We start from the raw sequence: 26,795 nt of genomic DNA on the forward strand, positions 1-26,795 counted from the left end.
TCCTTCCTCTCTTCCTCACTCATTTTTTGTTTCTTTCTTTCTTTAGTTCACTGAGACTAAAAAAAATGTGGATTTATATTTTGTTTTTCATCTGGCTCTCCTAAGGAAAGAAGACATGAGACAATACAGTCTGGCCATCACTCTCCCTAGTTTCTACGGTGAAAGCCTCAAACATAACAAGTTCTTACAAGCTGCATGAAAACCAATGACCAAGTGAAGATATTCAAGCTAGGAGTGTGCTGAGGGGAAGGCCATAGCATAAATTTAACAATTATTTTTCCTGTTCGCTATGCAGTCAAGCCAAACTGCGAATGGGTGTCAGCCACATGATCACTGTCTGTGTTGTTTGGGCTCTTGAGTGGATATAGAAACAGGGGCAGTGGGTACAGATTTACAGGAACTCACATTGCATTCTTTCTGCTGTTCACTGTGCAGTTTGCTTTCTCAATTTCCTAGAAGACATTTTATTACAGTAAAAATAAACAAAACCTCTGCTACATCTGCTTTATGAGGGGGAAAAAAAGGCTGGCACTGAGAGAAGGAAAACATAGGAATGAGAGAACACAGAGAAAAAGATTTTGAGACTAAATGCTGCCTCAAAGTTGTGAAGAAAGAAACTGTTTCCTGCTGTTTCGTTCTTGTTTTGTTCAAAGAAAGAGGGTTTCCTGTACCTTCAGCGTAAATAAAGCAGGGCTGCAATAAGAAAATACAGGGCTCCATTATTAGCTGTTTTCTCCTAAATGAAACAGTCCTCAGGACATTTAAAACTGGCTAAAAATGCAAGTCAAAAAGGGATAATAGCTTTGTGAAGTGATCTAAAATGATCCTGACATTGCACAGGCCTGGTGTGTGTGCATTATCTTAACACTCCACTGGTGTTTATTTTATATGTGTTGTCACGTCAGAGCTCTGACAAGGCTTGAGCTGAGTTTCCATTCCCCTGGAAACTCTTAACCCTCCCAAGACTAACAGCCCTGTTCAAATGAGCAGAGATCAGCCTAAACTTCCTCCCATTCCCTTGACCTTTCCCCATGCCCACTGTCTCCCCTACCCCACATTACTCCTTCTAAGCAATCCTGTCCTCCAGTGGCATCCAAATTGCAGTACTGATGGCTCCAGAGCACTAAACTGGGGCCCTGGAAATTCCCGGTTGTACTTTGAACTATGAAATGTTAGTGGCTGAGAAACCTTGGGTTCATTGTTTTGCCCTTCTGATTTTGAATTTCCATGTTGGTTTTTTTTTGTTTGTCTCTTTTAACCTAAAAAGTCTGCTTTCTTTTTCTTTTTCTTTTTCTTTTTCTTTTTCTTTTTCTTTTTCTTTTTCTTTTTTTCTTTTTTTTCTTTTTCTTTTCTTTTTCTTTTTCTTTTTCTTTTTCTTTTTTTTTTTTTTTTTTTTTTTTTCTTTTTCTTTTTCTTTTTCTTTTTTTTTTTTTTTTTCTTTTTCTTTTTTTTTTCTTTTTCTCATCTAGTTCATGCCTTCTGGGGTCTGGGTTTTAGAAAAGCAGCATCCCAGGCTACAGATAAAAGTTGTGATAAAGATGAGTGGTGCTGGCATCTGTTTTAGTACACTTATTCTGCAACTCCTGCTCTTGTGGCCTTCCCTAGCTGTCAAAGAGCTTTTTTGACTCCCAGCATTAGGCTCTTTACCCTTCTTGTGATGAAGGGGTTTTTTGATGCCAAAAAAGAAAGTCATATGGATAAAGTACTTCATGACTCAGTCCAAAAAGAAGTCACAGATTGTTTTGCTTTCCAAGTTGTTTCAATAACCTTACGCAAATCTCCAGCTCTGGAATTCTGATATCCCCATTTCTCAGATTTCAGACATCTTTTGCCTGATCGATGCACGGGGCACTGTCCTGTGACTGAAGCGTTAAGGAAGTTTCCTTTATTGAATTGTATTTTCATTCTGTCTGTCTCTACTGTTCCCCACCCCACACCCCCTCAGGATTTTATAACCTCCATGCTCTATTTTGCCAGTGATGTCAGAGGCAGAGCAGTTACCATGGAGAAGGGGACAGACTTCACTGAGATGGACACAAACATAGCACCTACAGCAAACTCGTGATTCATCAGCCAAATTGTGTGTCATTATTAATGACTTGCAAAAGGGGTCATTGATAATTTTTCATTTTAATGTATGTGGTGGTGGACAAGTTTATTAAAAACTTAATGAAAGCCTGGCTAATGTTTACATCAGAAAAAGCCACAACACATGTTATTAATGAATAAGTGGAACAATATCAGGCACCCTCTCAAGAATGGTTACAAGAACATGGCTATAGAAACCAAGCTGGGGGCTGGGGATTTTCACTAGAAGAAAACACAATTACTCATTGCACGCTAGGATCAATGTTGCAACGATGCACAGAAAATGCAAGGAGCTCCTTAAATGGTGAGGAGAGAACAAATCCAATGGCAGTAGGTTGTGTAAAGGGCATCTCTATGAGGATGCACTGATGAGATTCAAAATATTTCTGCTTTTCTTTCTGTTGTTTGGTTACTCCTAATGTTTGGCTTACTTCTTAAGTTTTGCTTATTATGTGAAATATTTAGCTCCTGCATAACCCTCTTTTCTCAACAGCTGTTTAAACTTTTTCCTCTTCCATCACTCTAGGAACATTTTCATGAGGTGAATGCTCCACAGTAACCTTTGCTTGCATGAAGGGGGAAGCTCAGCACCAGGAGAGGTTCTAGGAGCACCATCTGGCTCCAGAACACTGTGACTTGCCATGTGTTCTGGAGCCAAATAAGTGTCTTAAGATCAGTGAAAAATCCTACATGCTACCTAGATTTAGGAAAAGCAGTTCAGAAACACCAAGAAACCCTTTTTTGGTCACAGAATCCAGCACTGAGATGCTCTGCAGAAGTTTTCTATGAAAATAGCTTGCACATTATTTCATAAGAATAGGAAATATTCTCATCTTATAAATAATAACAGAGTTGAGAGTTATTTGTTTTCTCAATTTCCTTTATGATTGTGAGGCTTTTTTGCTCATCATCAGGGTGCTGGGAGTATTTATCTCTAGCAATACAGAGGCTGAGATGAAACACCAAATTCAGCTCCAGCTCACAGTCCAGCATAGGCAGGACAGCATTAAGTTCACTTTTGTATAATTTTATAGTGTTTTGAAAACTGTCAACTATAAAAATGTAGTTAAAATGACAGCACTAAGAGCTCTCTGGATCTTGGCAAAAAATGCTCATTATTGCTCAGTGGAACTTCTTGATGAGGTGTTGTAGCTGTAACTGGCTTCTTTGGTGATTATTAAACACAGTCACCCAGAAGCATCTCCTGGCTCAGGAATTCCTGTAACTACTGTTTTTCAGAAGGGTTCTCCTGAGGCAACATCCCTTAAGACTTACCCTGCATGCTGTACTCATCCTGCCTGCTGGAAAAGGGAAAGGAAAGTTAGAATCTCAGGCTCGTACCATCACATCTTTCTTTACCTTACATTCACCTTAGCCCCACTGGCATGAATCACATGAACCTACCTTGGAAATTACGGAGTTGTGAGGGCTCCCATCCCTTCAGGATCCAGGATTCTGGAGAGCACTCTTCCATGAGTATGGCATGTACACTACCCTTGTCCCTAAAGGTCCTGACCCCTCTCAACTGGACTTGTCCTCTGCCACGGAACAGGGAGTCCTGCTCAGGAAAGAGAGGTATAACACCCTTCAGAAATACATCCCACCCTGCCAGAGCAGGGAAAGAAAAAACAGGGAAAAAAAAAAAAAAGAAATTATGGAAGACTCCCAACTGTGCTGCAGTACAAAGGAATATCTTGTTCTTTTTGAGATCCATATGGGAAACTTAAAATGAATTGGTTTGCTTTATGAATTTTTAACTCTGAAGCCAAACAACCCCATGTATAAAAGAACTGTGGAATGGGAGATCCTGACACAGATCTGCAGTTCCAAGAGCAGAAGAAATACATCTCATTTTTCCCTGTTTGTTTCTTTTACTCATCTCCCATCTCCCAGCTAAGGGAGAACTCCTGCAGAGTGCATTTAATTAAGCAAAACCCATTTGTTTAATGTCTCGAACTCGGGGAAACAGGAGTAAACATTCTCGTGAAACACCAATGTAAATTTATTTAAGGACAGGAGTTTGTAATGACCAAATCACATCTTGTACTGAAACCCCACTTAAATAATCAGATTGAGAGTGCCCAGAGACCGCCTGGGAGCTGTTTTTAGAAGAAGAAATGTTTTGTTCTGTTATCTGAGATGTCCCAGGACAATCCTGCTGAGAGGATGTTGTTACCAAAGGGTGTCCTAAGTGGGTACTCATGGAATGACCCTCTGTGCAAACTGAGAGAGACATGGGACACAGCATGACAAAACACTGTTGCGGAAAATCATCTCACTTTCCCCCTAATGTGTTCTGAAATTACCTATTTTATTCCTTCTAGGATGAGTCTTCATTCAAGCCATCTTCATGAAGCCATCTTCACCAATTTCCACTCTTGGATTTGGTAGAAAAGTAAGTATTGAAAATGAAAAAGATTTTTTTTTTCCTTCTGAAATCCCAGCATTTTTCTTTTCTCTGTGAGAAAGCAAACAATACAAACATGAAGTTTTGAAAAAAAACCCTAATTTTTTTGATTTCACTAAAATTTTCCATTTGCTGAGCAGGTCTGCCTGCCAATAAAGACCCCGGCCTGTGCCCCCCTCCATCCCATTTCTGCTGAAATGCACCCTCCTCAGGGTGAGACGTGTCTGCCTGAAAGCCCTCAGGGCAATGGTTTCCAAGAAGGGAGATTCACAGTGGCCTCAAAACGAATCATCTGAAAGTGGTCACTGCTGCGTGTCACAGCTTGCACGCTCACCACAAATTGGCTCTGGCAAATCGAGTGTGGCTGACCTTTTTCTAAGTGAGTCATTTATTTCTGTATACCTGTCCTTGCCTGCTCCACTCAGAGGTACTCCAGCTCCATCCTGATGGCCTCGATACTCAGAGATAATGCTTCCCGCCTCCTTTCTGATTTCAGGTGGTCCTGGGTGTTAATCAACATGCTTTCATCTCTTCCTGCTGTCTTCTGCACCTTCCTCTGGACATGGGAGATGTGCTGCCACTGTCTCTTCAAAGCAGCAGTGCCTTCAGGCTCGGGGCTGGCTGCAAACCAGCCCTGAGAAGAGATGCTGGCCTTCCTGGTGTGAGGGGTGAGAGCTCTGTTGAGGAAAGTTGCTGGAAAACCCATGCTACCATTGCATCTCACACTGGGTGTTAGCAAATGGTCACAGGTGAAGCCCAGACCAGTTCACAGCCAAGCTAGAGGCCCCCAGGGATGCACACAAGAAGGAAGAGTGCGGCCCTGCCTCTCCTGGGGCACAAGAACAACTCTGCCCTGGTTGCAAGGAGCTGGGATGTATCCAGTCCTACTGCCTTGGGGGTGTCACAGCATGCCTTGTTGGAGGACAGATAGCTTTTAGGTGGAGAGCAAATTTCCAGGAGAAGCTCCTACTAACCAACACCTAATCTCTCCTCCCTCATTGGCCCTTTCTCCTTCTTTCTGGCACTGTCAGCGATGCCACCCTCTCTGCTCTGTCACACATGTACCAAAATCCTGTGTGACCTTCAGCTCATTCTTCTCTCTCCTCTTTCCCCAAGTTCATAACAAATTCCTGCAGTTACAGTTCAGCAGAGAGGGGGTGGCAGGGCCATGTTCCAGCCCTGGCACTGCGGCTGTTTCTGCACATGTGGTTTCTGCCAGCTGCTGAGACCAAAAAGCAGGGATTCATTCAGTCCAAGCCCCCTTTAAAAAAAAAATAAATTAAGTATGGTGAGAAATGGAAGCCATTTTCCTATTTTGGGATGTGGGAAATTGCAGGTCTCCCTGGTTATTTATGCTGGTAGTGTTTTCAGCCAGCAGTTCTCGAGGGTGTTGAGAAGGAGCTACAGTGTCTTTTGGTTGAGCAGCACAGTAATTTACAACTTACAGATGAGTGCACACCCACAAAAACTTGTGCACATATCAAACCCCAAGCACCAAAACTGCAGGCAACCACAGAGCCACGCTGCAGAAACCTTCCTGACAGGTCCTGTGAGGAACTGTCAGAGGTAATGGCACGTGGCCATCTTCACCATCCTGGGAATCCACGTCACCAGGCTCTGTCCTGCAAGGCAGATTCTGCCACTGCTGATCAGGCCTCCTCTGGACAGAGTGAGTCAACTCTGAGCAATAAAGTATTAGCAAAGCAACCACCACGGATCCACTGGGACTTCTCTAGGAAACCAGTTCTGCTTCATTCCCACCAATTCAACTTTACTCATCACTACTAACAGAAACTACACCACCAGTGAAAAATACTAACATAACATGAAACAGACCTTCATTCCTTATCTGAACACTACACAGATCCCACTCCCTGAAAGCCTCCACTGCTGGGGCAGGCTGACTGGCTTGGGCTGGGGTACACACAATCTACTTTAAAAGCCCTGTTCTCACATGGTGACGGTGATACCCTTGTACCATGTACACAGAGAGGAGACAGACCCATTCCATGTAAAATAACTAAATATGGTGGACAGGATCATAGACAGGGCAATACTTTAATTTTGGTTAATGATGCTTCTCTGTGCTTATTCTTATGTAAACTGAGAAGAGGTTTCTGTCTAAGTCTATAAAGTATGTGCCTCAGAAATATATTTAGCCCTCATGGCACAAAATAAACCTCCTAAATGAGATTGCTGTAGGCTTGAGCACTTGTCTAGTAAACTGGAATAACCCAAATTTACTGAAGATTAAGGATTTTATACAATTTCTTTATAAAGTAATCGTGGCATTAGTCTCCAGCAAAACTGCCACAGACCTCAACAGGCTCAGATCAAGGGATCCATTTGAAGTGAATATTTAGAGTAACCTCACACTCTTTCCATTTATTTTCCAGATCCCATCTTCATCTGCTGGGTATGTACCATGCCTTTCCATCTATTGGCATGGCTCTGTACAAACAGTAGATAAGGAACAGTAATTAGGTGGAGTGGCAGAGAGGAGTTCCATGAGGGATGAAGCTCATAGCCCAGCAGTCCCAAATATCACAGCAGAGCACGGCTGCAAAGAGGAACCTGTCACCAGGCATGGGACTGGTCCCATCCCTCGAGTCTCCTGCAGTTGTGGAGGCCAAGAGAAGAAAAGGCAGGTGTAGGACTGGAGGCTGGGGAGCTGGCACTGACTAGAGAGCATCCTTACGAAACAGCTGGCATTTCTCTGCTTGCCTGCCCGGAGAGAGCTGCGCATTTTGTCTGAAGCCAGTCTCTTGAGAGCAAGCCCTGAAGAGCCCCTATTGTAAACACCACACAAAAACACAAAGGAGAGAGCCCAAAGTAAAAAATATTTCCATAATAAAACTGTCAAGGGAAAATGAGAGACCAGAAACCTCTGTACCGCCAAGTAATTAAGAACAGTGACTCCCTCTCCAAAGCATTTGAGATAAACTGTCTCCTTGGAGAGGAGCATTTGGGATGAGACGAACACAGGGACTAGAGGAGTAGATGACCCAGGGAAGAGTGCCTAGAAGCTGCAGGGGATGAATACGTGGCTTGAGCTCCTGCCAAGGAGCACAGAAATCCCCACTTCCCTGTGGGCTTCCTGATGTTCTTCCACAATTTCTCCAAATTAGGTCACTCCCACACAGCCTACAAGTAAGAGCAGCCAGCACTGGACCACCCAGGGCAATGGGGACAACGCTGAGGATGATGAAACAGAACCCCAGATGATATGATGCAAGGGAGGGTTGGGCAACCAGAAACACACTCCAGTGGAAGAGGGACAAAGAAAAGTCACAGATGATGGTGGAACGTGATCTCTGAGTTGTGCCCAGCCTAGGGTGGGAAGTCCTCATGTCATGGAGCTCTGTGCACGCAGTCAGCCCAAGCTGGCACGTGGGGGTCCATCTGTGGCCTCGCTGCATCCGTAGTATGGTGGCTCCTCAGCTGAGGTGTTTCTCTGCCAGCACAGGAGAGCTGACTTTGCCAAAGTCTTATGTTTGCTGTGGCCAGCTGAGAGAGCTGTCCCCATGCTTAGCTTTCAGAAGGGGTTCACCAGCAAGGAATGAAATGTGGTGTCAGGGCCCCGGGTTATTTCTCAGCTAAATACTGAGAATCTGCCTCCTTCTATGAACCATCTGGGATTCACTCTTCTCAGCACTGGACCAGTGCCTCTTTCCCTGCTGCATCTCACAGCCCTTTTCTGACCAACACTGCATTTACCAGAGGGCTGGCTAGCTGCCTGAGACAGTGAAGAATAATAGCAACAGATCACCAAAATTCAATTTCTCACTCTCCTTCTGCTCTTACTTCTCAGGTCACAGGAAGCCCCACCAAGAAGTTGCCAAACAAGAATCAGGGCAAATGGTGATGAACTCCAGACCCGGATGGTCTTACAGACTCTCAGAGGAATTCAGTTCACGTTTGGGCTTGCAAAGTGAGTCTGTCCAACCGGCACAGGAATACCTTCAGGCTGATTATTCCTCTTCCTCACTGTAATCAGGAGAAGGCATCCAGCTGATGAAGAAAAATCATGTTCAGTTCAGCTCAAAGAGCTGAATGAAAAAGTCTGTGGCCTCTGAAACCCCCTCATGCACCTTATAGCTGAAAAGAAAGCCTGTGGGACTAGCAAGAGGACCCATATTTTTGAACAAATCACCTGCTGTTTTTAGCCCAGACACTGAGACATAGAAGTGCCCCAAATGAAATAACAGATGAAACACAGATGTGGAAACCAAGACAACCAAGACCTGATGGAGTTCAAATGACAGAAATAACCCTAACAGATCAATACCACGCTAGGCAACCTAGAAGAACCTGTGGTCTCAAACACTCATCTGTCAGACTCAGAGCAGAAATTACTTCCATTTCAGAAGTGATGAAGTCATTCACATGCCAGGTATAAAACACAAATGCCAGACCCTTGGCATTGTGCAGCTACCTGACAAAGGCATTAAGTTAGTTGGACTCATCTGAAGCACAGTCTTTTTATATTTTCAAAACACCAAGTTCTGTGCAAGTATTCAGGCTGCCATGGCAACGTGGTACATTTGTTCCTGAGTGTCATTTCCCATCACAATTGGTAGATTTTTTTCAGAACTTTGCCCAACTTTAAAACTTTGGTTGCTGAGGCAACATCTCCCTTTAAAGGGAAGTGATTGGCTCTGCCTATTGTGCCAAGGCAAGGGCTCTTCTGTGAAGACCAGAGTGCTATGGCAAGGGAGGAGGTGTTAGGGAGGCTTAAAAGATATCCAAGGAAGCAGGGGGAGAGGAAGGAAGTGCGCTGAGAAGCGGCTGCGTAAGGGCAACACACGTCTTTGTGGGAGGCAGGTGGGATGGGCTCTGAGTGGGAGGCTCCAGGCTTAGCACAAAGAGCTAATGTGCCACATTACATCACTGAGGAGATTAAATGAGATTTCGTTGAGAAAACACTTTGCCTTTAATGTATCCCGTGAGGATCTCGTGGAGATGCATAGTCCTCACAAGACCTCTGCAAGAAAGGCATTTGTCACTGGGCTTGTTTGATAGAAAAAGTGATGGAGGCAGAGAGAGCTTGAATGAACTACTGAAGGTCACACAGTAAATTAGTGGCTGATACAGGAATAAGCCCCTGCGGGTGTTATGTTTCATTTGTAAGATCATCATTCCTGCGATATTTAACTTAGGCTTAAACAGAAACCCATTTGTGTTCTGCAGAGAAGTGCTGCAATCCCTTTTTCTCTCACTAACATATTACAGTCCTCACCTCTGCTATCTGTCAACGTATTTGGCTGAAATGCACTGAAGCAGGGGTCTTTCCAGATAGCAAGGCCTGGATTTGGACTCTTCCTGATGTCCTGCTGCAATAAACGTGATCACCACCAACCATCATAACAGACCTGGGCAGCAGTTTGGGAACCAGTTTAGGACTGGGAAGTGGGATTGTCCAGGCATGCTTTACGCAGGACTTCCCCTCTCAGCGGCTCCCACTAGTCTTGTGCTTCCCTTGCCTCCACCAGCACCCAGTCCGGGCAGCCTCTAACTGCTCCTTTTGCTCTGCTGTGATCTTCACATGCAGGAGCCCACAAAAGTGGCCAGAAGAAGCAGAGAAATTAGCTAGCAGAGAAGTTACAGTCCTTTGGACTGTACAGGTTTCACCTACCTCTTGCTGCTCACTCTGCGACCCAGAACAGAACCACTCACATCGTTTTCTATGTCATAAGCAGGCGGATGACACACTTAAAACAATTTACCGCTTCAACAGGAGTTCTCCAAAGCCCTTGGCTACTGCAATGCCTGTGAGCTGGCATCTTTTCCAGCCTGGAGGTGCACACAGGACATGCTGCTGAAAAGCAAAGCCAGTGAGTAAATACATGGGGTTGGTACCAGCTATGGCTTGACCTGAGGGCACAACTGATTCATTAGGGCAGCTCTTGCCAGGTCTCCACTTTCCAGCCTGTATCTCAGTGCCCCAGTTCCAGACTGATGGTGACTCTGATGCTTGTGTAAGGGTCACTGGAGATTAGGCTTTGATTTCTTTCCATTTCAGCATTTCATAGCTGACTGCATAAGCAGAGTCAGATACAAACCCACTGCCTGGATCACCACCTGCCTGTTCCAAATCTGGGTCAATGTAGCATTAAAAAACATAAACAGACAACACAGCCCTGACAGGCAGATGCAAAGAAAATAAACATGAGAAGTGCTTTTGATGTCAACAGAGAAACATACAAAGACAGAGGGCAACGAGCTTTGTTTTTATCTTGCATTTAATTGTCTTTGATGCTTCCTTCCCATAGGCATTCAATTTTAACTGCCTCTTCCAAGCTGATGGAGGAGATCAAAAATGGCCTAAGGTGATGGCATGTCTGGCAGAGAACCTCCTGGGAGCTGCAACCTCCACATCCTGGGACATTTTCTTCTGTCCAAGTCACCACAAAAGCAGCCTGAGGAGTGACTCCCATAGTGATAATATTTTCAGGGATTGTCTACACCCCAAGACTTCTCTTGCCTGGGCACTGCCTCCAGGGATTTTCCCTCACTGGTCCCGGATGTTTCATAGCCTTAGCTATGAACCCCAACTCATGTCTAGCAGCATTTGCTGAGGTTATGAGACCCTGAGGCAGAGTACTGCCTCTGCTCTCCCATGGGTAACACAGAACATCCCTAGGGCACGCATGAACCAGGTGAAGAAGTCAAAGGAGGTCCTATAGCTCCTAAAATACTTCAGCATACAGCAGATGTTGAAGAAGACCTCAGGACCTCTTTCCTGCCTGCTGATCCCTGTGTGGGGGGAACAAGTCCTCTCCCATGCTCTAGCATCTGAGAATTGCCTGGGAGTCTCCTATTCCCAAAGGCAGGACATTCAGCAGCTGCTGGACGGCCCAGCAAACAAACAAGCAACTTCTGCAAAAAGTGTCTGGACATCAGCCATATTAACCATGAGTGCTGCTCTCCCCTGTGGATTCAACAGCTGCCCATTGGAATAAACAGGAAACCGTTTTATCCTCTGAGGAGCAAGAAAGGTGAAGGGGTCACGACTGTAAATTGTGTCTCTGGGTTTGGGGCGTGCAGCATGAGCCACAAACGAATAGGTCTTCTGTTTTTTCTCATAGAGGAGGGACTCAAATGCTGGGCTTCTCCTTCTGAGCTGTCTCTCTGACCCAGCATTGCCCTTTTCTCCAGTGCAAGAGATGCAACAGCAGAAGCTTCACCCTCTTTCCATGTGATTTATCTATTACTGTAAGTTGCATCTGTACCTGAATAAGATACAGTAAAGTGATGTTGCTGTGGAAACCATGATATTTTAATTGCCTGACTCAGGAGAAGCCAGGTAAATCAGTCACTGTAGTTCCCCCGTTGCAGCAGCTGGGCTGCCGAAAGATCTGGGCTGAGCACCAGCTACGCAGGACTCTGGCACTGAGCAGTTTGTGAGAGCCCATGTGGTGCTGGGAAAGCTGTTTTCCTCTGTGTCTTCAGTTCTCCCCAGCTCATGCCCTTACCCTTCACCTGCTGGACCTGCATGAATGCAAACCTCCCAGATTGGTGACAGTCTCTGCACTCCTGGGCATACCACCAAACACCTCATTACAAAACACAAATGGAAGATAACTGATAATGTAGAATGTGCCTCTTATTGTGGTGCAAGGGTCTCGGACAGTGACATTACCTGCATGCTAGATGAGCTGTCAACTGTTTCTCTAAAAACCAAATAAATACCTTTAGCACTGTACACTTAGCTCCAGAGTCCTAGTGAAATACTGAAGTTCATCTTTCCGATCATTTGTGTTAGAGTCCAAAAAGTACCAGGTGCAGTCTGAAACCTGACAGACTCTATCAAGTGAAGGATTTCCAGAAAGGAAGGATGCCTATGCATATTTATACTGCAGAGGTGCTGGGTGCCAACAAGCACACAGTGTGTGGCCAGCTGTGGGTAGACCTGCTTCCCACTCAGCAAGCAGTCCATGGGTACTGGGATCAAGGCAGGCAGGATAGTGCTCCAGCTTTCGTTCTTATAAACCAGCGCTGCCTGGCTTCCCTGGCCAGAGATTTGTGGGATTTCTGGCCAAATTTCCCACACACAAGTCTGAGAAGAAGAAAAGAAAAGCCTTATGAAAAAATAAAAAAGGGAGCCGAGATAAGGTGAAGATAAATAATGGGGAGAGGAGGTGGAGCACCTTGGCTGGGTGAAAGCTGAAGGGCAAGGAGGAGAGGAACGGCCGAGAAGCAGCAGATGATCCAGGGACATTCTCTTAGGAATGTCCCTTGGTGTCCTGTTCCTAACAGGCAGTGTTGAGAGTTATACCCTGATGTCCTGCCTGCCTGTAAAGCAGGGAGGCTTTTGCTAAGCACTCTGTAAGGTGGCATGGGACAGACCACAATGACCAGGAAGGGAAATAGGAGGTGATGACCATGCAGATGAGAAGAGAGAGCAGGCATGAGGCATGCAGTGGAGGGGAGGAGGAGTAAATGGACTGCCTGGCATTGCTGGGAGAGACCTGGAACAGAGGTGCCCAGGAAAGAGCAAAGGATGATGCAAAAGGATGGCAAAACATGGCAAAGAGCAGTAGCAGACATTTGTACGTCACCACTGTGGGAGAATGAGTGGACTGGGATTTTGAAGGAACCAGAATTAGGTTAGAAGGAACTAGCCCAGAATTACAGGCTGTTAACCAAGCTCAGAGGACGTGAGACTCAGCATGAGACCCCCCCACCCAGCAGAGCACTTCACAGACACCCTGACCCATGACACGTGTGCTGTTCCGCAGGGTCATGCCATGGCAGTGCAGCATTGCTGTACCACGGTCTCCCATGGTTTCTTGATCTTTTCTGGCATTGTCCAGAACAAATCACAGGAATTTCTTTGCCTGCAGGAGATCATTTCTCATCTTAACAAGGGCTGGAGAAGCCCTAGAATATGTTACTGTTACTTAAGCCAGCAGGTAAAAATTCTGCCACTGAGATTGGGCTACTTGTTCTGCCAGGGACCGCACCAAATCATGGTAAGAAGTGTTCTGTGCTCCAAAAAGGTTATTATCCAGAACAGGCAAGGAGATAAAGTCACTTGCTCAACTAGTCCAGTAAGCCAGCAGCTGAAAGGGGGAAGGAGTCCCAGCTTCATTTGTCTGAGATTGGTACTTGTTGGACCAGATGAGATTATTTCTCACATTGCCCATATGAGCACATCCCACTCACCAGTGTTTATCTCACATCCTTGAGCAATAGCCCTCAGGACTGTGCAGTTCGGTTTTGTTTTATTTTATGGAGGAAGTGACACTCACAACACGCTCAGGGGTTATGTTGCTGCACTGCAACAGCTCTCGTCCTACACAGAGATGGAAGAAATCTGAGTGGTGCAGATGTGATGACTCAGCTTTGCTGGATTTTACAGTAGTGGAGGTCCACTGACATTTCACAGAAATATTCTGATGAGTTTCACAGAATCACAAATCAACTAGATTGGAAAAGACCTTTGAGATCATCAAGTCTAACCTATGACCTAACACCACCATGTCAACTAGACCATGGCACTAAGCACCACGTCCAGTCGTTTCTTAAATGCCTCCAGGGACAGTGACTCCACCACCTCCCCAGTCAGCCATCTCAATGTCTAATCACCCTTTCTGTGAATAACTTCTTCCTAAAGTCCAATCTAAACTTTCCCTGGTGCAGCTTAAGGCTATGTCCTCGGACAACCAAAAATGCTGGCAGGAGCTCAGTGGACTGGATCTCTTTGGAGTGATCCACTCACATAGATTAACACACCTCATGCAGAATTAGATGTAATCTGCAAGTTCTTTGAGTACTAATTCATTGTGGTAAGATGTTGGTGTCTTCTACAACAGCCCAAGATTTGAGTCAAAAGCACCTGAGCACTGTTGGTGACTGCCTGGTTTAGGGTGATTACATTCATCCAACTGTGCTTCCCAAGGAGACAAGCCAGGGGTGGGGAAGGGGCCTCCTGTGCCAGTGACAGCACTGAGGTGAGGAAGGGACAAAGTCAGGTCAGCAGGCTAGGTAAGGGAATGCTGTGCTGCTCAGGAACAAGTGGCTAAGCCTGACTGCTTTTACTCTCTCTGTTAGTATTGTATTTGAGAACAGTATTTTTGGTCATCTAAGGACACTTGGACAAGGACTTTATCCCAAATCTCAGCATGCCAGAACTTCAGATGAGACCAAAAGGAGACACCTTCACCAGGAGGATGACAGTCCTTTATCAAGTAGTTATCATTTGAGGAAAAATCTGGTCATTGTTACCAGCAGGACCAGCAATCCCTTATCAAGTAGATATCACCTTGCACCTACCCAGTTGAGAAGTGCTGTTCCTCACAAAATTTCCACCTGCAGTGCTATGCTCAACACAAGTCAGCACTAATCAGCAATCTCAGGTTCCAAACAATACCAGTTGCGCACATCCCAGCTCCGCTCCTTGTGATAACACTGCATGCATTAATTGCTAAACAATGTTGTTTCAAGTTGCATGTACACTTATATAACCTCATACCATATAATCAACACATTTCTTGGCACGAAGAGATCAATCATTCTGATCCCCATCACAGAAATATACCTCAGCTCTCTATCATGTCACAAAAACAACATAAAAAAATTAGAATTTCCAACCTCCACACCTGCTAACGCCCAGCACAGCTTGATGTTCCTGGAGATGATGGCTCATTTAAAACCTCTGAATGACACATGACCACCATTGGTAGCCAGCAGCAGCCAAAATCCAGCCATGTCCTACAGAGAAAAAATTATGATGATGGGGGGGTGTCTGAGGGAAGAAAGGAGGCAAGAAGGGAAGGGAGGAAAGAAGGTACGTGATGGAAATAGAGCCCTTTGCACTGTGTTCCCTGATCCCATTTCCATCTCTCTCCCCACACAGCCCCATCACTGGGTGTTCTTTCCAAGCCTGGGAACAGAGACTCACAGTCTCCTCTGGAGGCAGCAGGCTGTGGGTACTGATCTCATACTCCCACACTCACTTCCCCGTTTGCTTTGCTCCTGCTGCACCTCTGAAACAAGGTCCATAGACAGGTACTGCCTGCACCTTCTAAGCAAGGACAGAGGTTCTTGTGGGAAGGCGGCAGGGGCTGAGAGACCTGCAGGACCCATTACTACAGCTCCACAGGGGCTGTGGCTCGTGGCAGAAAAAAAGCCACGACACCATGCTGCTACCTCAGGCCTGTGTTGACCCTGCTCTAAGAGCCATTCCTGATCCTGCAAGAGCAAGTGCTTGATCAGGGGTGCAGGAGCTTGTGAGGAGGGCAGGATGTTTTCTACCAGACACTGGTTATTTCAAGAACTTCGGTTTCTAAGGAAGGATGTGGCCCTGTTATTCCCACATTCCCTTACTCCTCCTCCATGGAGATAATCCCCTCTCTGGAGCAGCAACATCCTCTTGTTTTTCCATCCAGGGAGCACTGTGAGGACAGAAGGTGTCTTTTTTTTCCTAAGGTGAAAAGAAGGGGCCCTCTTTTGCCCCAGCATTGCTTGCTCCAAGAAGCACTCTGAGGTGCTTGGCACATGCAAAAATACGGGGCAATAAAATCACTAGAATGAGAGACTATCCCTGCCTATCCCTTGTGAGTCTTTGGGCCAGCCTTCTCTTCCTTCCGGCCCTCCACAAGGCTGTCCCCATCCAAAAAATTGGAGAATGAAGAGCAGAAGGCTGTTTCCCCAGTTTGCAGCCAGTGTTTCCCGGCCCACCGCCACCCCAGCCCCTACAGACTTCCGACTCCACAGCCACATAAGGAGTGGATTGTGTGCCTCTCAAAACACCCAGAAGCGAAGGGATGCTGTTGAACCCCCAAGTTTTGCAGTGGGGCCCAGCCCTCGTGTGACAGCTGTCAGACTGGGTGCACACCACAGCCCATTGGGACCCCTTGGTTTCCCCTCTAGGAGGAGGCAGTGCCACAAGCAGGCCCACAGCTCAGCATCCTTGGGACTCTGGTACCCTCTGCTGGCCCTGAACGTTTCTTTTGCTATTGAAACCTCTCCTGTAGACACAGGCACCGGCCTCTCTGCCACCTGCGGCAGCTGTGCTCACCCAACACTGCAGTCTTCAAAGGTCCCACCAGTGCTCTCACAGCCAAGCTGCCGAGGGCACGGACCTACCAGCACCGTTCATCTCTGTGAGAACAACTAAGAGAGCCAGCACTACTTTGCTAGAAATAACAGAAACCTGCCAGTTTGTAAGTGCAAGGCTGTGCAGCAAATGCAGAAGGGTGAGAGGCTGCACAAGGGCACCCTGGGGCAGTGTCCAGGAGAGGCTCCTGGTGTGTGGGACAGTCCTCCCCACGGCCATTGGCATAGATGAAGGAGGTGGCAGGGACTACTTGGAGGACACCACATGGCTCAGGGGGATTACCCTGCATCCACATCCTCACTGGAGCAAGCAGGGAACTGTGCCCATGCCTCCAGCAAGGCTTTCACACAGCCCCTTAACACTGCAGGATAAAGGGCTTTGCTTTTACAAGCCCTGGGAGAAGGCAAAGAGGTGTAAGCAAAGAGCAGGGAACAAGCAGGACAAAAGTCATTTGCTTCACTGCCACTGGCCGAGGGGAAAGCAAGCAGCAGACTGCACACAGGGACTGGGTAAAGTGCCTCCCACCCTGCTGAGCCCAACTGGACAGCCTGTGCCAACAGGCTTTAATGCCTTAATAGACAAACCCCGAGTGAGAAATGAGTTTCTGCCTTCAGGGCTGTTGGTGCTGCCCATGAGGCTGGAGCCTGACTGAGGGCAAGTGCGTAACAGAGGGCAGGCAGGAGGGACACCTTTCTATCCAAAATCCTGAACCACCTCCAAAGGAGGAAGGGGATCCACCCCCTCTGCCCCTCAGGGCCAAAGATCCCAAGCTACCAATATCAGTTTTTACTTTAATATAAACTAAAAGCTTTTGGAGTTCAAAGAAACACGGACACGACACAGCAACAGAGCACACAAGGGAAACCCTAACCATCCCAAACCCTGGTTCAAGACGGAGGCCTGGGGCTGTTTGGCTCCCCAAGGAAAAGCTTATTTCAGGAGCAGTCCCCAGCTCCCTGGGGCACTCTTCCTGCTCCTGGGCAGGTGTCAAGCAGCAGCAGCAGCTCCCTCCTGGAGCCTGGGACAGGGCGGTCATTTGATGCGGTACAGGACTTTGCGCTGCATGCGGTGCTGGATCTCCCCCCGCCGCATCATCAACTGCAGCACCTTGTAGATGGCATGTTCTGGGTACTTCTGCAAAAGGGAAGAGCAGGGGAAGGTGAGCCAGCACAGAATAGCTGACAGGAGTTCAGCAGGAACCTGCAACCTCTGCTAAAGCCTGGCTATGACTCTCTAGAAGGAGAGAGCCCAATAGTCCAAGATACTGATGCTCCCTTCCCCTTTCACTATTTCAGGTGTGACTGCAGCCAGTGTCACAAATCAAACGGTTCTGGTCTCAAGGGTAAGACCCCAAACCAGTCCCAGACCTCAGAGCTTTTGCAGAAATTCGCCTCAGTCCCCTTAAACTCAGCAATCACTTTGCACACCATTCCCTACAAACAACTCAAAGGCATGACCAAAAGGCTCTCTAGTCAGCTCTTGGGGAAGGGGTTTCATGCCCCCAGCAGCAGGCTGGGGTCCCTGGTTTCACAGCCCAGCCCTCCACGGGGTCTCTGACCCACCTGCCGCATGAAGTCCTGGATGATGCTGTGCTCCGACACCTGGGAGCCGATGGCAAAGCGGCGCTTGAGCTGCTTCTCAATGCGGGACAGCATCTCTTGGTCCTCCTGTGTTGTGAAGCCTTCTGCCCCTGCAGGGAGACACTGTGTGAACTCCCCAGATGTTACTCTCCAAGACAAGGTGCTCATCTCCTGTGTCTCCCACCATACCTGCACAGCTTAGCTTAGAGACTTTAGAGAACCCATGAACAACTGCACCATCAAAGGCTGTGGAGCACCAGCTACACAACTGAACATGGACCTGACTGCTGGAGCTTTCTTCAAACCCTTTGTTCCATGCTGCTGCCCAAGGAAACATTGTCTTCACCCCCACAGAGAAAGATATTAGAGAATTAATAGGTTGGGGAACCACCTCCAGCACCAGACTCTGCCCTTGGGACCACAAGGGGCCAGACCAGCCCTCCCCTGACCAGCACAGGAGACGCTCAGTGTCATTTGCCACTGCCCTCCCTGTGAGGCACAGCCCCACAGCCATGGCAGCCCCTTGCTGCCACAAGTATTGCTTTGTCTTTGCTCAGAAAGGAGGTCCAGCACCTGCGCCTGACAGCCAGGTCATGGGAGAGGAGCTCGTCTCTCCCTGCCTTGAGCAGCCAGGCCCAGCATGTCTCTCCTGCCCCCAGCACAAAACACCTCCTCCTTACCTGACAGGCTGCCCGACATGGCTGCATCGAGCGTGGACACCTGGAAGAGCCGCAAGGCCTCCTCAACATCTGCCTCGGTGGCAAAGGGCTGAAGCCTCATCTTCGCCAAGGACTCGGCAATGCGCACAATGGCCTCCAGCTGCCTGTGGCCACAGGAGACATTCCCTGCTTTCTACTGCAGCTAAAAGGGTGTTTTCTTCCCCCTGACTCCGGCCATCCCCACCTACTCCACTCCAGGCACCTCCTGTCCCCATCCACAGCACTTTCAGTGTTTCCCGGTTCAGGGCCACATCCTCACATCCCAGCACCGCGCCAACCCCCTTCCTGGGTTACCCCAGAGTAACGCAGCCCCAACCCCAGAGGTGCTGGTGGGCGAGGAGGGGGTGCTGCTCACCGGATGGTGATGGGGATGCTGGAGCGGCGGTCGCTCTCCTGCTCATGCTGGCGGGTGCCGCTGCGCATCAGGATGTAGCGGTTCTTCAGCTTCTCCGCCGCCCCTGCCGACAGCCGAGGGCCGCACTTCCTGCAAGGGGGGACAGGAGCTAGAGGCAGCACCACTGGGGAGGGTCCCCTGGGCACCACTCCCTTCCTTGGGCTATGCTGCTGCACCACTGTGAGCCCCTCTTGCCTCTCACCACTGCCTCCCACCGCACATCCCGGGTGCTGCCAAAAATGCACTCCCATCACTCACGTCCGACAGAAGGAGATGAGCTTCTTCAGCTTGTTCAGCTCGATCTCGCCCTCCACGGCCTGGGTCTGCGTCAAGGCACTCACGTGTAAGGACATCACGTGCTTGGCCAGTGTCTAGGAAAGCAGAAGGCAGTCAGACAGCAGGAACCCCCCTGCCTCCTCCTCCCAAAGAAAGGGGCACTGTGAGTCCCAGCTGCACCCGCGCGGCTCAACCCACCATGTCTCGCTCCTCATTGTGCTCATCCTTAACGATGAAGATCATGTCAAATCGGGACAGGATGGTGGGCATAAAATCAATGTTCTCCTCGCCCTTAGTCTCATCCCAGCGCCCAAAGACAGAGTTGGCAGCTGCCAGCACCGAGCAGCGGGAGTTGAGTGTGGTTGTGATTCCTGCCTGTGGGGGAAGGCAAAAAAAGGGATGGTGTCAAGACCACCTCCATGTCACAGCAGGGCAAGAAGGCCACTAGTTCAGTGAAAGGTCCAAAGCTGTTTTCAAGGACTCATCCTCAATCACTTGCATTTAAACAAAGCCCCTTAAGCGGTACCCAATTGCTCTGTAATGGTGCAGCTGGACCCACATGTCCTTCTCAATGGGACTGGCTTCAGCTGAGACTTGAGCACTGAGTAATTTCATTTAAAACCTCTTGTCAAAGGCAGAGACAGAGGAGCCCTCACCCCAGGTTTGTGATCTGAGACAAATACTAGGCAGCCAGGACTGAGTCCTCCTAGGCAGCTCTGGCACAAAGCATAGGTTTGCAGGAGCAGCCTGAGAGTGACCAGCAAGGAGAAGCCATGAAGTTCAGGCTGCCCAAAGCCTCCAGGCAGGGCTAACTGGTCTCAGACCAGAGATACCAGCAATCACCAATACCACTGCCTGGACTCTAAAATGGGCAGTTCTGGCAAAAGATGTGTGACCACTGGTTGCTGGGCTCTCAGTTTCCCACCTCAGGGCAGCATGCATCAATCCACAGCTCACCTTGGCAATGGAGATGGTCTGCTGCTCCATTGCCTCATGGATGGCCACGCGGTCATCCTCCCGCATCTTTTCATCCCGGGTGAGAGAAACCGGGCAAGGAGAAAAAGTCACCATCAGTCACCTGTGCCAGACCGCTGCTACACACCTACTGAAGTGACCCCCAACATAAAGCTCTGTGAGGACCTCCACCCAAGAGAGCAGGATGTAACTGAATTCCCTTGCAGCCCCATCCCCCCCGACCTTCCCTGAAAGGAAGTGAGGCAGTCTCAAGGGAGTTGCCCTTCCTCCTGCAGCTCTGGGCTCTCCTGGGACAAGCTGGCATCCCAAGGGCTCTCCTTCCCACTCCCACATAGGCAGCCCCACAGGTACCTTGTCGAACTCATCAATGCACACCACTCCCCCGTCTGCCAGCACCATGGCTCCTCCCTCCATGAAGAAATTCCTGGAGGAAGGGTCGCGCATCACTGAGGCTGTCAAGCCGGCAGCGCTGCTGCCTTTTCCCGAGGTGTACACCTAGTGGCGTGTGGGACAAGGAAAGGGACAGCACATCAGCTGCTGCAGCATCCAGGAGCCCACTGCTCTAGCTGAGATAAAGCACCCCTGGCTCTGCAAAGCCCGGAGCTCCCAGGGGGAAACACAAGAACCCTTCAGGAACAGCCCTCAGCACATTTAAAAAAACAGATGTGCTGGGCAAAGAGCAGGACTATTGCCTCATCCCAAGCCTTGGACTAAGCAGCTGTGACACACCGGAGGGCACGCAGACACACAAACACAGATATTAAGTACAGAACAGGGAGTGATTCATTGTTTGGTGGGCTGCTGCATTAGCTTTGTTTTCCCCTGGAGAGAACAATACAGACAGAGGCCAAGTTTAATAGAGACTACAAAAAACCACTGCTGAAAACATAATTCTATGCCTTGGCTCAGGCTGGAGGTCCGTGCTTGTGCTGCAGTCAACTTAATTTGTCCTGACAGGCCAGCCCCTCTGCTGATCAAGTCTCAACAATAAACAGCAGCACCAGGCACGTCTGTGGACATCTGCAAACAGCCTGGCTCATAGCATAATAAAAGGCATGACCTGCTTCCCCTTCCCTCCCTCATCCCCCATCCCTTCTAAGCTAGCGCTGCAAGCGGCAGTTCACACCTCTGCCAGCAAGTCCACCTGTGGATGCACAGGCAGGTGTCTGCTGTGGCCACTGTCGTGTCTCTGGTGCTAGACAAGGGGCAGAAGGCAGAAAAGGGCTGCACTACAAGTGGGCACCTCAAGCCACGTACCCCAATGGGTGAACACTTCTCAACGAACTTCAGCAATTGGGACTTGGCCGTGCCAGGGTCCCCCAGCATCAGCAAGTTGATGTCCCCTCTGCGAGTCAGGCCATCTGGGAGCCTGGAGTGACCGAGTTGGGAAGAAGAGAGGGAGGAGAGATGGTGAGCCTTTATTCTGATAACAAAGCACTGACTTTGATAACAAAAGCTGACTCTTCCCCACCTCTTGCGGGAGCCTCCAAATAAGAGGCAGGCGATGGCCTTCTTGATGTCAGTGCTGCCATAGATGGAGGGAGCGATGCTCTTGGCAATGGTCTCGTAGATGTTGGGCATGGCAGCAAGGCGACGAAGTTCCTCCTCTTCTTGAGGTGTCACTGAGCCTGTGAAGCTATGTCCTGTACAGGGATGAGGGGAATGATGCAACAGTGAACAAATGGATGTTTTAAAGGAAATTATACCACTCCCCCCCCCCACACGACAACCAAAATCCCCTCCTGAAGATCAGGCCAAGTGCCACCAGGTGGGAAGGGTGGAGAGGGCAAGCATCTGCTAACCCAGCAAGGCAGGCTGTGCCCTTAGAGGCTGGTAAGGAAAAGGATCTTGGGCGAAGCAGCTCTGCAGGAACCAGAGGGAGAATTACAGTCAGGACCATGTTTTAAATACAATTTTAACCGTGGACTTCAGCTGGGATCCTCAGGGATGGCTTAGCAGATTCTCACTAAGATCAGTAAGACAAAATCACTTAAAGACCATGGAGGACTCAGACTGAGACCTCCTCATTTAATATCACTGAGGAAAAGTCCTACAGGACGCAACTAGAGAGAGCTCAGGGCAAGTCAGACCCCTGGAATGGCTTGAACCTTCTGCTATATGAACACCAGAGAAAGACCAAGGCTGTGATTTCAAACAGTCCTTGCTGAGGGATCACCTTATTCAGGAACAGGGTGGGGAGTGTCTCACAACACCAGGCTAGCAACACAGACCAAATGCACACCAAAAGCAGCCCTCACCTGAGCCCTCCACGTCCACCTGGATGCCCACCACGCGGATGTAAGCGCTCCGAATGCCCACGCCCACATTGTAACGGCCTTTGTTCTTGCTCTGCGCAGACTTCTTGATGGAGTAGATCCCCATGATAGTGACTCTGTTCCCTGGGACAACTTTGTCACACAGGTACCTAGAAGGGGAAAGCAGAGGATGGTAGTGGGAAAGGATGGCACCAGCAACAGCCAGCAGGGTCAGGGTGGGAAGGCTGTGCCAGTACCTGTCACAGTACAGCTGCAAGTGCCGGGGCATCTCCCCGTGCGGCACGGCGTCCGGGGACTCCTGCAGTTTCAGGACCTGGAAATCCACGCACTTGCACTTATCTGGCATGATAAAATAGGGGTCTAGAGGGCACCTTGGGCGACCAGCTTGTTCTCTGTGCAGAGAGATTAATCAGGGAAGGCTGTTAGCACTCAGGAGCCACCCCTTGGAGTGCACCTGTAGAGGGGACAGCAGTGACAGCAAGGAGCAGCTGCCCCTTCCAAGCAGTGCCACATCAGCAGGTAAGGGCAGACATACGGGGCCAGACTGGAGGCCACCAAGCCCTCTGTCTTGTCTTCACCAGCTGCCAAATATGTACATGAGAACAAGCCAGAGGCAGGGTGTCACTTGTCTGAGCACTCTCCCTGCCTCCCTCCCCTCCCCTGCTAGCTGTAAGCAGGGAGGAAGGTAATTCATTAATTACACAGAAGGTAAGAGTACAGACTCAGTGACACGGCAGGGCATTTTTCTTTATAACCTCATGCACGAAGCAAATGTTAAGTGGTTTCTGGTGAGAAAGCAATTAGCAATGTGACAAGGCTGACATCCACCTCCCAGTCTCTCAAGACATATCTGCCTTGCTAGCTTACAAGCTCTCTGAGACAAAGAGCAGCTCCACGTCCTGCTGCCATCTCAGAATGGCACGACTGATGCTTGACTCCATGCAGGGCTTTCAGGGAAGGCAACACAAGAGTGCAGATACACTCATGCAGTCAGGGATCAGGAGCGAGGTGCTGTACAGACCACACACAAGAACGATCCCCAGCTCAAACCCCTCTCAAGCTGCATTAAGAGTTCAGGTGCAGAAAATAAATACTGGCAGGTATGAGCCAAAGATACAACCCACCAGGACTCACTGCCTTGAGAGCTACAGCATGATGGCAGCCTAATGCTCACAGCTCTCACAGGCACCAAGAGCTGTAAAGCAGGATAAAAAGGCTAGTAGAAAAGCATCCCTAAGGAAGGTAACACAAAACAACCCCCTCAGGAGGTGGAAGCAAGGAGTTTGTTTGGAAAAGAGGAGAGCAGCTTAACACAGCATTATGGGACAGCTGGAGACAGGAATGGACCTTTACATACAACAGGCAAAGTTCCCTATGAACAAAAAGAACTCCCTGGACATGGTCACTCAACATTGCATGCAGCACTGACCATGCAGGGTCACAATCAGCATGACCACAGATGGACAGCTAAAACTTGCCAGCCACAACTGCACACTGGCACATGGGCAGCACGAAGGGTGGAGGCAGAGCAGTACAGATGCTGCTGCCTTGTACAACAGGGAGCAGATTCTGCAATGGATGGGATGTAGAGCTGGAGCAGGAGGAAGGAATGCAGTCTTTTCTCCCCCTCCAGCCTGCTGGAGCATTCCTGTGTCAGTCCTTACGTGTTGCATTTCCTGGGCAGAGCGTAGCCCTCCAGGCCTGGGCGCACCGCGATGTTGCTGATGGTGTTGCGGCAGCTGCGGCACTGGATGGTGATTCTGGTGGCTTTGGCTCTCACAGGGGTTGCTGCAATTACAATCCCGGGGATCTTCACAAGGTGGGACATCTGGTCAGACTGAAAGGGAAAAGGTGAGGGGACAGTGAGAAAGCCATCAATGGAGGATGTGAGGGAAACTACAGAGCATGAGCGCCAAGGACAGACAACTCTGTGCTGAACATCACTGACAGCAATAACGTCCCTGCAGCAGGAACCAGCAATAATAGCCCTTTGCAGTCAGATTTAAGCTGCAGTGTATCACTGCTTGTAAATTTGTCTGTGAGCTATGTGACCAGGTAGCAAAAGCTACCCTGCAATCACACCCACACAAGCACCGCTCTGCGTGGCAGCCGATTCACTTCACCTCACCTTAAGGCTGCGGATGTTGGCTGCGTTGGCATCTGACCTCAGCATCACTTGGATGTCCTGGAGAGTCTCCTCCCCTGAGGGACGAGGACGAGTGACCTCATCTGCGACTTCTTTTGCCGCTTCTTCCAACTAGAGAGGGAATAGCTGTGCTTTAATGGTTTGTCCCAGCAGAACGTCAGGGCTGCTCTCGCGATGTGACAGCGTTCTAGGTTGCCAACCAGGCTGCCAACCTCCATTCTTACCAGCTGCAGGTGCTCTGCTGGTTGCTTGTACAGATAGTCTGCGAGATCTTCATCAAAGCTGGCCAAGTCTTCCATCTCCACCTCCACCCAGTACTGCCCCAGGTTATAGTGCCGTTTGAGCTCATCCCTGGAAGGCAGAAGTGGCAAAGGTTTGCAGGGCAGAAAGCACCAGTCACCCACAGTGGCCTTAGAACAAGCAAAGATCAGAAAAGGCAGGTTCTGCAGGTAGTTCTTGGTTTGGAAACCAAACAGGGAAAATTAAGTGACTGCTAGGAGAAGCGCAGGGGAACCTGGGCAATCTTTCACCCAAGCCCACTTTGAAAGGTGACATAAGACCAGGGACACCAGTGCTTGCAGTGGCAATGTAAAGTATTTACTAGAGTTACGTGACCAGATAAACAATGAGAAAATTTCTATGTAGGATAGTTATAATCCTAAGACGCAATTTAAAACAAAGGAAGTAATAACAGAACAGACAAGATTTTCCTTAAAAATGCCAGGAGTCATGAAATTCAGAGGTGAAAGACTGTTCTAGCCCTTGATTATGATGTATCTCCATGTTTTCTCAGTTGTGTCTCCAAAATGCATAAGCAAAGGGATGGCCAAAGGAACTTCATAGACTTGGAAGGCGCATGTGGAGAGTGTTGCACTGATTTTAATGGATACAGACAATACTCCAGACCAGAAAGCACTACAACTTCAAGGACAGACCTTGAATTTCAGAACTAAGTGCAAGCCTGGCAGTGTGGATCCCTCTATTGCTACCTCTGCCACTGTCTGGATGCCTAAAAATTTGTGAGTACACCAGACCTCCACTTTTCTATCAGGTTAAATACAAACATCTCTTAATACCGAGCTTTTTACGGCCTACAGGAAGAGATAAGTGACTATTGTATATGTGGGGTGTGCACTGCAGGAGAAAAGGGGCCACAGCAGCACCTGTATTTGAAAGTGAAGCCCGTCCGGTCCGTGCCCACTCGGTACTGCCGCAGGAACTCCTTGAACCGCTTCTGCAGCTGCGACTTCCGAACCTGCCCCTCGTCCACGGACGCATCTGCCCCCAAACTGTCGCTGTAGTAAATTCCGGGGTCGTCGAAGCCGGACATCGCGGCTGCTGCTCCTCTGCGGGGGCGAGAGCGCTCGGTCAGCTCCCACCGCCTCCTTCCCCCGCCCGCACCAAGTGCTCCGCGGGATCGCCCCTCGCCTGCCGCTCCGCTCCGCACCCCGCCCCACCCCACCCCCACTGGCCGCGCTCTTTCCCCGCAATGCCCAGGGACCCCAACCCCAATTCCCAACCCCAACCCCAATCCCAATCCCAATCCAACCCCAATCCCTCCCGCCCCGCACCTCGATTCCCGCCGGAATCCGCCGCCAACTTTTTCGCGGCAAAAGCGGCGCGCGGCGGAAACCAAACCGGCGCAGGGCGCGCGCGCCGCCTCCGCCGCCGCGCGCTCCGATTGGCCCGCCCGCCGCGCGCCGCCGCCGATTGGGCCGCGGCCGCCCTCCCGCCCCGCCCAGAGAGGGAGCGCGCGGCCCCGCTGCCGCCGCTGATTGGCCGGGGCGCTCCGCCCCCTGCCCGCCCCGAGCGGTTTGGCGCGAAATCTGGGAGCGAAGAGTGAGGCGAAATGGCGGGTGGGCCGCACCAT

At 49.2% G+C, this 26,795-nt stretch overlaps 1 protein-coding gene and 1 long non-coding RNA gene across 3 annotated transcripts; both read right to left on the reverse strand.

Annotated features, from left to right (window-relative positions):
* Positions 1 to 1,492: 1,492 nt before the first annotated feature.
* Positions 1,493 to 8,730, reverse strand: LOC120411903. The gene is made up of 4 exons (XR_005604488.1): positions 4,898 to 8,730; positions 4,395 to 4,546; positions 3,493 to 3,646; positions 1,493 to 3,389 (listed from the first exon to the last, which is right to left on the reverse strand). It is a non-coding gene; the product is annotated as an uncharacterized LOC120411903 (long non-coding RNA).
* An 8,600-nt stretch (positions 8,731 to 17,330) lies between these two features.
* MCM5 (minichromosome maintenance complex component 5) lies at positions 17,331 to 26,590 on the reverse strand. 2 transcript variants are annotated; one of them, XM_010410502.4, is made up of 17 exons: positions 26,497 to 26,590; positions 26,089 to 26,271; positions 25,150 to 25,276; positions 24,908 to 25,036; positions 24,444 to 24,616; positions 23,016 to 23,171; positions 22,762 to 22,928; positions 21,975 to 22,146; positions 21,761 to 21,872; positions 20,855 to 20,998; positions 20,486 to 20,551; positions 19,727 to 19,903; positions 19,511 to 19,623; positions 19,214 to 19,342; positions 18,820 to 18,962; positions 18,122 to 18,249; positions 17,592 to 17,693 (listed from the first exon to the last, which is right to left on the reverse strand). In XM_010410502.4, the coding sequence occupies exons 2-17, from the start codon at positions 26,253 to 26,255 to the stop codon at positions 17,592 to 17,594; spliced, it is 2,205 nt and encodes a 734-aa protein (XP_010408804.2). In that variant the 5' UTR covers positions 26,256 to 26,271; positions 26,497 to 26,590. The 2 variants fall into 2 exon arrangements, with proteins under 2 accessions (XP_039426973.1, XP_010408804.2); XM_039571039.1 differs by lacking the exon at positions 26,497 to 26,590 and having other exon boundaries at positions 17,331 to 17,693; positions 26,089 to 26,255.
* Positions 26,591 to 26,795: the final 205 nt, after the last annotated feature.

This window comes from Corvus cornix, chromosome 1A (genome assembly GCF_000738735.6).
Source record: "Corvus cornix cornix isolate S_Up_H32 chromosome 1A, ASM73873v5, whole genome shotgun sequence".
NCBI lineage: Eukaryota > Metazoa > Chordata > Aves > Passeriformes > Corvidae > Corvus > Corvus cornix.